Source organism: Camellia sinensis, unplaced genomic scaffold (assembly GCF_055761805.1).
Source record: "Camellia sinensis isolate YWXY unplaced genomic scaffold, ASM5576180v1 Unanchor3, whole genome shotgun sequence".
NCBI lineage: Eukaryota > Viridiplantae > Streptophyta > Magnoliopsida > Ericales > Theaceae > Camellia > Camellia sinensis.
The window spans coordinates 21,998,454-22,010,592 of record NW_028129178.1 but is presented as its reverse complement, the minus strand read 5'-3'; the positions used below and the strand labels follow the sequence as shown (position 1 = coordinate 22,010,592).

The 12,139-nt window shown below is 31.1% G+C and overlaps 1 protein-coding gene across 1 annotated transcript; it reads left to right on the top strand.

Annotated features, from left to right (window-relative positions):
- The first annotated feature begins 4,021 nt into the window (after positions 1–4,021).
- On the top strand, positions 4,022–9,053 carry LOC114279266 (B3 domain-containing protein At5g42700-like). Its single transcript, XM_082912382.1, has 7 exons — positions 4,022–4,243; positions 4,357–4,455; positions 4,542–4,573; positions 4,706–4,883; positions 6,132–6,338; positions 6,448–6,544; positions 8,804–9,053. Exons 1-6 carry the CDS (start codon positions 4,106–4,108, stop codon positions 6,496–6,498), a joined length of 705 nt encoding a protein of 234 aa, XP_082768508.1. The 5' UTR covers positions 4,022–4,105; the 3' UTR covers positions 6,499–6,544; positions 8,804–9,053.
- Positions 9,054–12,139: the final 3,086 nt, after the last annotated feature.

Below are 12,139 nucleotides of genomic sequence, written 5' to 3'. Positions count from 1 at the left end.
AAATAAATATTTCTTATAAAGTATACACAAAATGAGCCTATATTCTATTAAAAAGAAGAAAAGATATGGTGAAAAATAGAATACTCCATGTCAAATGTACATATAATATTATACAATAGAAAACTCGATGGTAAAAGTTCTGTATTTCATCAAAAAAGAAGGTGAAGAAGAAGAATTCTATAACAAAATACTTTACAATCTACAATAATGCATAAAAAATAAAGAAAAAATATTTAACAAAGTTGGATATGAAAATAGATTAAGAACTCAAAAGAGTAGCTTAACCAAATGATAAGGTTTGTCGCTAGCATCCCTGGTGGAGCGAATTCAAGTCACAAAAATAATCTCTTCAAAAATTAGGATAAAGTTGCAATCATCTTGCCCTCCTTAGACTCTGCTAAAGCAAAGTTTATTTTTCCGATTATTTAATTTTCTTAAATTACCGCAATATTTGAATGTTTGTTTCCTAATTTATTGTTCTCAGTCTATTTGATTCAATACTACTTAATTTTTATTACTTATTTTGACCACATAAATTGGTATTTAGACAACAAATATAAAATTTACAATAAAATATGTCATACAATACAAAACAAGGCTTGTAAATTGGATCGAATAGGATCGGATTCGAATCAGGATTCCATGATCCTATAAGATCCTACTACCAGGATCGAAAGATCCTACCTATAAGGAGTTTTTACACGATCTGGATCGATTGTACTCAAATAGATCGTAAGATCCGGATCGGGATTCTGATAACCATGATTTAGACTAAATTCTAATGGACATATTATCTAATAAAGTTTACGAATTTTTTAACCGTATAACTAATAATTCAAAATAAATATATAAATGAAATTATATATTTTCATATTATCGCAAAACAAATATGGACAAAAATAGATTTATTTAACCTACTAATCTAATTGGATTTCAAAATATATATATATATATATATACTAATCTAATTTGATAATCAATCTTAATAAGATAAATTATTAATTTTCTTATTATCAATTCGGTTAATCAAACAAAGATTAAAATGTATAATATTATGACCCTATTTGGTAGAGCTTATTTCCAACTTATTTTAGTTTTTAGCTTAATTTAAGCTATTTTGATGTGTTTGGTTCAGCTTAATAATATAGCTTATAGCTTTTTGTAAGTCAAAAATAAACTTATTCTTTAAATGGGGAAATAGAAGCTTAATTTATAAATAAAAAATCAGCTTATGTTCACAGTTATAAGGTATAAGCTGTTAGACTATAAGTTATAATCACTTTCCCACAGTTCTACCAAACGGGGCCTATGTTTGATTTAATAACAAATCATTTAATTATAAAAAAAATAATTGAGAGCACTAAAAGTGGTGCTTTAATAGCACCATTAATGATGTGATAGTAGATGGAGCTCACTACCTATGTCTTAATTTTTTTTTTATGACATTCTCAACACATTATTACTATTAATATATATATTTTTTTAGTAGTACGTGTCATTGTTGTAATTATAAAAGTCATTCAACTTGTTGCTATTAATTCAATTCTAAAAAGAAGTGTTGATGCAACATGTTTTTTTTGGGTAAGTAGTTGATGCAACATGTTAACCACGTAGTGACGTAGATCCGGCAAACAGTTGGGTTTTGAAATTTGAATTTGGGCGGTTGATTGGATGGTTAATGGCTAATGCTGGCTACAGGTGCTTCTTGTTCTTGCTCTCCGTACGAACGTCTTATCCTCTTGGAGAGGGCTTGAGCTTATTTTGGATAATTTAAACATTAGGTAAATTATAAATATAGTTTGATATATGATTAAAATATGAATCGTCTTTTATGACTTTAAAAATTACAGTTTACTTTTTAAATTTTTTAATTTTATAATAAATTGTTCTTTTTATTAATAAATTATCAAAGTCAATTAACAATTTTTAGTGATGTTAAAAATATGTTTCAATTAATAATTTAGGTAATTTTATTATTATATAGGAGAGTAATTATGAATTTCATTTTTTTAGTTAATTCTGTTAAATAAATTTTTTTAATAAGGGGCTATTTGTAATTTTTCAAACTATAGGCGGCAATTTATATTTTAAGCAAATTTCAGAGAATGTATTTATAATTTACCCTTTAAATTATTTATAGTTTAAGATATATTAAATAAAATATATTTAAAAATTATTAAATTGAATAGATATCAATAATTTTTTCATCGACTTATATTTATATTTAGTTTTATATTTTAAATTATATTTGTCATTTGTTTTTGTATATACAAATATAATTCAATGGAATGATTAACAATTTTCGATCAATTTAATTTTTTATATATATTTACTCTATAAACTTTTAAAAAATAAACAATTCAAATTATTAAAATAGATTCTAAAATGAGTACAATAGTCGCACCACATTGGCTACTATCCTCCACACATAGCAGCCACTTCAATGTTGGACTTTTTCAAATAAATTATGCTTTGTCTTTTTATATTTGGTCATTTTTTTTCTTCTATAAATTCTTCATGTTTTAATTTTTTTTTAATTTACTGCAAAATATAATTTATGTTCAAAACTAAAAAGATTATAACACATTAACAGCCAGATGATATAAAAGTATTTTATTATATATAACTCACACATTTAATACAAATCAAAACTGCAATATAATATATTTTTCATGTCATGTAGCAGTTAAATTGACATTTTTTTGGGTCTAATTTTAAATAATAATCTACTCCCTCCGTCCCAAAATAATGGTCCATTTTGGAGAATCCAACTTTTTTTGGTAGTATAATTATTGCATTTAAAAAAAGTTGATTTTCCAAAATTATCCTTTTGATAGTACATTTTTTAAAAATATCAATGTCATAATTGTACTTTTTATATTGTTTATTAATTTAAAAGAAGGGTAAAATAGGAAATTTATATTATTTTTGTACTTGATTTTGAAAGAAGGACTAATATTTAAGGACAATGAAAAATGGAATAAGGGACTAATATTTTGAAACGAAAGGAGTACTTTAAGTATAAATTAAAAAAAAAAAATTAAGTACAAAAGACTGAAGTGAAAAAAAAAATGAACAACCAAAATAAAGAAATAGATAAAACATAAAGGTCTTATTTGTTTGGTAGATTAAGTTGGATAAAATTATGAGTACTGTCGGTGGGATTGAATGAGAAGATTATTAGTATATGGTGATACTAGATTGAAAATGTAGGATAAAATGTGTTTATTTAATTCTTAGTATGGTGGTTTTAATTAATCAAGACTAAATCTATAAAACTACCAAAAACCTTTCCTCACATATAATATAAATTTGTAATATGTGGAAGGCAAAATGGTAATTGAGCCATGAATTTGTATGAAAAGATTAGCTATCTCAACCCTTCCATAAGAATGCTAATCTCATCATAAGAGGAGATTCATACTCCTATAAAATCGCTACTCTCATGGAATTTTGTTACATATAAATATAGATTTTGTAAGTCTCACAAATTGATAATAGCCTTGTTTGGTAGAGCTGTGGGAAAGTGCTTATAGCTTATGCCTAAACAGCTTATAGCTTATAACTTTCAGCTTAAGCTGATTTTCAGCTTATTCTTAAAGCATCTCCTGCCCCACTCAAAGAATAAGCTGATTTCTGACTTCCACAAAGCTATAAGCTATAAGCTAAACCAAACACATCAAAATAGCTTAAATTAAGCTGAAAGCTAAAATAAGCTGTAAATAATTTCTGACAAACAGGCACAATACAACACTCCCTTCCAAACCCCAATCAAACATGGCCAAAGGGCACAATTTAATGGGGGCAAAAACAAGCAAGCAAGGGTTGTAATTTGGCTGTGAGGTAACCGGGTGCACGCACAGTAACGCAATCATAGCTCAACACAAAGTGGAGTCCTAACGGTCGACTCTCCATCCAGTGCAAGTGAAGCTCCCACCGCCATTTCGGTCCATTGGATCAAATTTTCGAAAACTCTTTCCAGTTTGTGTGTGTAGTATTTATAGCATAGAAAGGCTAGTAAGTCACAGACATTCGTTTGCAATTTTATCACATCTCAACAACATAGCGAGAGAGAGAGAGAGAGAGAGAGAGACAGAGAGAGAAAATGGTGGTGGGCAAGCTAAGATACGAAGAGTTACGGAGGCAGAGGTTGGAAGAGAACAAGAAAAGGATGGAACAACTCCATCTCCCTCAGCTCTCTCAAGCTCTCAAAAAACACTCCTCCACTCCTACTCCTTCTCCGGTTCTCTCTCTCTCTCTCTCTCTCTCTCTCTCTCTCTCTCTTTATATATATAGATATATAGGGTTTGGGTATTGATGAAGTGTGTGTTTTTTGTACAATGAATGAATGAATAGGTGAAGAGGGCGACACCTCGAATCATTCGGACAGAAATGGTGGCTGTAAGAAGGTCGAATCGCGTAGCCAACAAGCCTGCCCCTCTTTACGCAGAAATCGTATGTTTTTATTTTTCTAATCTCCCATCATCACTTACCCAACAATAATACTCAATATGACTTTGCTCCTTTCGTTTCTCTCACAGATCACTTATGAACGCCTTGAGCTCCCCAGAAGGTACTATGTTCTACTCTATTTTGGGGTTGAGTTCAGTCAATGACGACTTTTTTTTTTTTTTTTTTTTGTTGATTCGTATAATTTATGTTACACGGGTGGGGGGGTGGGAGGGTGTACTCCATCATTGGGCAGGAATTTGAAGAATGGAATGTATAAGAGGAGGGATTTGTCGAATCGGGTTTACGCTTCGGATGAAGCAAGGGAGTTGGCTATATCCAAAGCACAAGAGGTGGAATCGGGTCTTGGAGGAGATTATCCTACTTTTCTGAAGCCCATGACCCAGTCTCATGTCACTGGTGGGTTTTGGCTGGTAATAACTCCCTTCATCATCCCTTACTCAAACCTTATGCTTAATTCTAAATTTGTCTATTTAAGTTGCTTCATATCAATTGGTATATCTTTTTACTTACTTAAAACTTGACTAAAGGCCTGAGATAGCCTTAGCGCTGTCTTTGAATCGTGAAAGTGGGTTAATACCTTTGGGCCATGTTTGTTTGGGCGGATTGGATTAGCATTCTCATGACTAATAGTCCTAGGACTACGAATCCATTGGATTATGTATCCTATCTTAACTAATATTCAAGTTTAAAATAATTAGTTCGTATTTCAATTGTTTAACTAAACATCAGATTAATAATTTTATTGGACTATTAGTCCAATCCCAATCTCATGTCCACCCAAACAAACATGCCCTTGTTTGACTCCATAGATGAGGGATTGGATTAGTACGTAAATCATGTTTGGTTGGTAAAAGTGGAATGAGACTAAATAAATAGTCTCATAGGACTATAAATCCTCTCACATGTTGGGATTAGCATTCCCATGGAAGGGTGAGATTGCTAATTGGGTGTAAAAAGACCATTTTGCCTCTACAAAAACAACCAAGTCACATTTTATACAATGAAGAATTTTACTTAATTTCATAGATTTAATCACAACCAACTAATATCACCGCACTAATAATCTTATCACTTAATCCTACTACACTGGTGATTCCATCTAACCTAATTCGCCAAACAAACGAAGCCTAAGTGAATACATGTTTCTAAAGAATTAAATGTTTTCACTACACATGCTGCAACCTATGCAGGGCAACAGAAATTCCTGCAACCACCCATATTGCATGAAAGCCTTATTCTATCTTTTTATAGTTCACTGCATGGCCAATTCCACCAAATTAGACTAGAGTATCAATTTTTGTAAGCTGAAAATTTATGCATATTTTGATTCAATCCTTTATTTGACTATTATGGCTAAGGGTTTATTTATGACATCAACACTACTACAATCACTGAAATATTCAATGAAGTTCCTCCTCATAAATGTTCGAATTTTTCGTGCGTGTATCTTTTTCCTCAGGGCATAGCCTCAAGATTCTTCTCACTTTTGAATGGTTACACCACCCACCCCTGTTGTTTTTAATAGTTCGTACCCTATGTACAAAGACAATTTCTCCTTTTATTTTTATTTTGTTTTTGTTTTTGTTTTTAATGATTGTAATTCATTTAGTTTTGAAGAAATAAATAATCATTTGCACAAGCTTTATGAATGAATATAGGGCCTTCCAGTTCATTTCTGCCGCCGGAACCTTCCAAGGCGTGATGAAACTGTTACATTGGTAGATGAAGAGGGAGAAGAGTACCCAACAGTATACTTGGCTAGGAAGGCCGGGCTTAGTGGTGGATGGAGAGGATTTTCAATTGATCATGGTTTAGTAGATGGTGATGCAATCGTATTCCAACTAATCCGACCTACAGTATTTAAGGTAATGAATTCAAACTGACTGACTTCTGATTGAAGCTTTGCTTTGAAAAATAAAAAAAAATTAAAAACACTACATGGTTCCAGAGTAACACATTTTACTTGTAATCCAGGTGTACATCATAAGGGCAAATAGTTTTAAAGAGGGTAACAAGGATCTTTGACATGTCTTGCATGTTTGATCCTTGGGGGGCGAATGAGCAAATGCAGGTAACATTATTTCTGGTATAAGACTAATAAAGGAAACATATTAACTGTTTGGTTCTAATTGTTTGAGCTCTTGGTTAATGCTTTGTGGGCCTGAAACTAAGTGTGTATCTCAAACATATCGATCATTTCATGGGCTTCCGATCATGTGTCTCCCTCCTCTCACATTTTCAGTGTTGGCCACTATGCTACAATTTAAATTAATGGTAACTCTATCATCACTTGTCATTTGTTTCAATTGGCAACATGACAGGACTACGGATTTAAATAATAATAATAATAATAAAAATAAATAAAAAGCACTTATTTTTCTGACACCCTTGATATATAGAGTAGAGTACGGTTGGGTATGGTCCGGATTGGTTCGGATTGAGGTAAAATCAAGATCAAGACCAATTAGTTCTTGAAAAATTGGAACTAATCCAATTTGTTTAAATCGTGGAACTAATCCGAGTCAATCCATTTAAAAACGGATTGAATCGGGTTTAGAATTATGGATTCATATATTTAAACAAAAAAAAAAAAATATAGAATCTTTTAATTTCATAAAAACATAAACATAACATCATATTAGTTTCACAATAGTAACATGTATTTCCATAACAGTGACCTACTGTTCTAAAATTTAAACAATCAAAAGAAAACTGGTTTCATTATAAATATTTAGACCATTACAAATTAAAATTAAAAATTAACAAACAAAATCAATAAAAGAAGATATTATACTGGTTTAGATTTGAGTTTAAGATATGAAATAAAAGAAGATACTGTGTATAGGTTATTTATATAGGTCCGGATTGGTCCCAATCCGAAACCACATTCAATCCGGAACCGATCCGTGGACTACGAATTTTTAACTTTTCAATCCAGAACCGAACCGCAGATTGGAAAAATTAATCCAAATCTACCGGATTGGACTAGACCAAATCAAATTACGAATTTTACGAATTCCTTACTCAACCCGAATGATGATGATAAGAAAAAAAGGTATACTCGATAAATTGAGTTGAGGTTGGAGCTTTTTTTGGGTGAGGAGGGAGTTGATATGAATTTTGGGTTGGGGGGGGGGGGGAAGGATTGTAAGAGGATTGAGATTGGCAGAACCGCACGGATTTAGTATATTTTTTTATTGTCCCTTAATATCTCCTAGTAATGTGTTTGATTGGTACAAATGGATGAGTTGTATTATATAGTACCATTGTCTTGTGTCAGTGGGATGAGTAATATTATATTATATAGGGACAGTTGATATGAATTTTGGGGTGGGGGAGGATTGTAGAAGGATTGAGATTGGCAGTGCATGCGGTTCGCATGGATTTAGTATGTTTTTTTATTGTCCCTTAATATCTCCTAGTAATGTGTTTGATTGGTACAAATGGATGAGTTATATTATATAGTACCGCATTTTTAAGGGGATAATTAAAAAAAGTTTGTTAGATATTTTAGCTAATATAACTCTAATTTTGAGTTCCAACGGCCTAGTTATTGGATTAGTTACTGTATCATCTTACCTTTTCGCTAGCTACAATTAAAGAGCTTCATAGACTCTCTAAACAAATATGTATGTATATGTCTTGAATTTTTGTATATTTATGTCTTAGATTTGGGATTTTATATATGTATACATGTATGTAGCAATTTTACATGTTCTTTCAATTGTAGTTGATGAATTACGGAATAACTTATTTTATATTTTGTATTTTTTTTCTCTCCTCATTCTACAGGTTTTGTATGCTTGTATGGACAAATTTATTATTATTACAAATTTACAGTAGTAAAATATCAACAATTAGTATTTTTTGTTTTAAAAATTAATTAAGTTAGTTTGAATGGTTTGAGAACACAATAATTAAAGCAATTAGGTAAAATAAAGAGTGTAGAGCACTTGGAGTTGCTTAATGGGATTAGTAATATAGTATTGTTAAATCGGATGGTCATGGGATTGTCCATGACACTCCGTTCAATGGTAACAAAAATAATTATCTCACTTTTATCCCATGTTAGTATCATATTCTAATAATCTTACTTGTACTCCCTACTTTAATATCATTTCGAACATAGCGGTGAGGTTAGTGATAGGTTGCTGGCATCAATGAAATGAAATGCATATGCTAATTGTTCTTGATTTTTGAAAAACGAACCATATATTTCGGTGTTGTTTGTGTTGTCTTCATCATGTTGTTTTAGCTTAAATTTTCCAGTTGCCCCTTCTGGTATTCAAATGTGTTCTCAAGTAGACAGTTTGCCGTTCATTTCTTGCAGGTGAAAAGAATGTTAGTTGCAGCAAAGTTGATAAGAGTCTCTTCTTCTTCTTCTCTCCTTTTTTTTTTTTAGTGTATTTAGTATTACTTGTTTGGAGAAATGCCAATCACTGATTTAGAGGTGTAGCTTAGCTTTGGCAATCAACAATGATGGGCACACATGATTTTTGTAGTTGCTGACCTGCCCATGTGTATGTATGAACTGTTGCTATTGAGTCTAAATACTAATGGTGCTCTTTGGACCGTCCAAATCCAATGGGGTGTGACACTTTTATCTCTAAACTATATTTATACTATTATAAAGTGAAGTCTAAACTTGATATGTATATTTTTAAATGTAACTGCTAATTTACAACCTTATGATTTAAACATGTAACTGCACATCCATTTGGGTATGCAACCTTGTAATGTAACAGGAGTCCTCCCTTTGGTATGAACAAAAAATTATGTAATGTTTTTCTAAATTCCAAAATAGTTCAAACACATATTTCCCATAAAAAGTTAACTTCTGCTTTTAAATTGTGAGGGGGTAAAAGAGGAAAAAAAACAAGACACCTAAGTCTTTAGTTTGGGTAATTTTATTTTGGAGAAATTTCAGTTAAATGGATATTTTAAAAACTAATTACAAATAAATGATAAATTTTATAAATTTTAATAATTATAATTACAATTTTTTTCATGAATATGTAATAATTTTATAGAATTACCACCGATGTGTAATTTTTTTTTATTTACACAATAATTCTACCTCATTACACTATTTTTCTAATTACACTTCTTTCAAAAATTTTAAAAACTTATTTCATCTCTGTACACTCTTTTATGCCACTTATAGCCTCATTCAAAAGCCTTTTCTCTTCTCCTTACACCAAAAATCTATAAAACCCTAACTCCTCCATCTTCAATTACTACAATTGTCACTGCCAACACTACCACCTTTAAGCGCTACCTTGCAACCCCACTGCAATGGTCACTACCTCGCAACCCTCCATCGCCACAATCATCACTCTACAATCTCCCTCGTGACCACCACTTCTGTAGCTTCTTTCAATGTTTGTGTTTTGTTCACTGAATCACAGTTGAACAAATTTTATTTGCTCAGCGGGACATGGCCAGATTGTGTTTGTTCCGTTGAAAACTGCCAAACAAATCAAGTTTGTTTGGTTGCATCCCACCAAACGGGTCAAAATTGATTACTTAACCATGTTCAGCCATAGAAATCCATATAAACTTAAATTGTTGGCTACTGAAGACCGAACAATCTCAATTTATTCGGTAAATCAGAGTTGGAAGAAGTTTCGAACTTACTTTTTCCAAACAATGTGAAATTACACCAAAATGCTTGAAATTCATACCTAAACATCTTTTAAACACAAAAATCTTGTATATTATTTATTTATAATAATTATATAGTGAGTGTTTGGGAAGTGAGTTTTTTTGTGGTTGGATGTGATGTTTGTGAGAGAAAAAGTGAAATGATTATGGGGCTGGATGTGATATTTTGTTTGGATGTGTTTATTTTGGTTTTGCAAAAAGTTTGTCTTTTAGTGGAAAAAATCAAAAAATAATTCCAAACCCAAGTTCCCAAACACCACCATATACATTTTAAATATAAATTTTATTTATTTTTGTTTGTTGTGTGTTATTATTTATATGTGTATATGTGCATTTGGATTTGTAGATGGACGGAGAGAGTGAAAGATGGGAGAAAGGATGGCGGTGATTGGTGGAGAGAAGTGATGGTGGCTAGGAGACGGTGGTTGTTGGAGGAGAAGCGGGATGATGGTGGTGGTAATGATGGGTGAAAGAAAGATAAAAGGATATAAAGAGAAATATGAACAGGAAGACTAACAAGAAAAATGAAGCTGTGTTTGGTTATGTGTTCCAAGTACATTTCCACCCACTCATTTGAGTGTGGTATTTGTTTTGAGCTTTCAAATTATAATTCCACATCTACTTTTAAAACTCCTTTCTAGGCGGAAAAATTTGGCTAACCCAGTCATCCTCAGTGTTCGATTTTTTTTCCCTTTTTCTTGAGCACTTGTTATTTTTATATTGTAAATAAAAAATATTTTGCGTAATTTTTTAAATTTTTATATGAGTTTTGAATAGAATTTTGGGTTGTGTGTTTGGTTATGAGTAAATTTTTGAATCAAATAACTTATCTAATTTAAAAAACTCAAAACTTCCTCCAAAACTCAATTCAAAACTCATAATCAAACAAATTTTCCACACTCAAATCATAATTCCAAAACTCACAAACTCAAAATACAATATTCTCAAACCATATTTAGAAAACTCTACCAAATGCTACCCAAAGTTTTTTAGTTCTTAATAGTAATCCTATAAAAGAATAAAAATATTATAATAACAGGCATAGTGAGCTAAAACGTTGTTGTGTAAGTAGAATTTTCCTTTCAGTTTTGTTAGGCAGTTTAAAAAATGTTTTAACTTTTTGTGTTCATCGAATTACACTGCCTTCGTGCTTCTTGTTAACTTGAATTGGCAAGGAGTTAGTTACAGTAAATTGGCAAGGAGTTAGCTATATTGCACTGCAATGCTTCTTCCATCTATGACATTGTTTATATTTGTGGTATATATGACTATAGTTGGGAGGCTTTAAATGCATCCTAAAATTTTGATTGAACATCTCAACTTGATGAATTATTATTATTATTATTATTATTATTATTATTATTATCATCATGTCACTATTTAAAATAAACAAAAAGTACTTAAAATTTTAAAAAGTGCAAATCATAACTATTCTCTTACTCTCTCACTTTTTTCATCTTACATCTTCATACTTCTCTTGAATCCATCTTCTCGCATTCTATTTCATATTGAACTAAAAAATGGGTAATGAAGAAGACGTTTCAAAACTACCTCTAATAAAGAAAGTACATTTTTTGTTCACATTCTTTGTTTTTTGGCGTCAATTTTATGAACTTTGTTCGAAAATTCAGTACAAAACAAATTACATTTATTTGAAAACTTGTTCATAAGTATTTCATATATATGTTTGGCTCTGTGTTTCCATAATTTTCTAGCGACAGTGGTGGTAGACAATGTTATTGTTGTTGTGCGTTTGAAACCTCTGTCTTGAGAGTTTGAACAATAGTGGGGTGTACTAAGGGTATGTGTGATTTTATTTTTGTCCAGAGGTGAATTGGGAGCTATTTGTTGTATGGAATGTCCTAAAAATGTATTTAGAATTTTTGAAGGTAGAATGTGTATTATTTGAGATATTCAAAATAATGAAGTAAAGTTTAAATTTCAAAATAGAATGTACAAAGCATTAAGGTGTCTAACCAAAATTTTAGAGTGCAGTTGGAGC

Excerpts from the sequence above, each read along its gene's own strand:
- LOC114279266 (XM_082912382.1), top strand. The coding sequence starts at position 4,106 with ATGGTGGTGGGCAAGCTAAGATACGAAGAGTTACGGAGGCAGAGGTTG. Across the intron at positions 4,884-6,131 it reads TCACTGGTGGGTTTTGGCTG|GGCCTTCCAGTTCATTTCTG; the intron begins GTAATAACTCCC and ends GAATGAATATAG. Across the intron at positions 6,339-6,447 it reads TCCGACCTACAGTATTTAAG|GTGTACATCATAAGGGCAAA; the intron begins GTAATGAATTCA and ends CTTGTAATCCAG.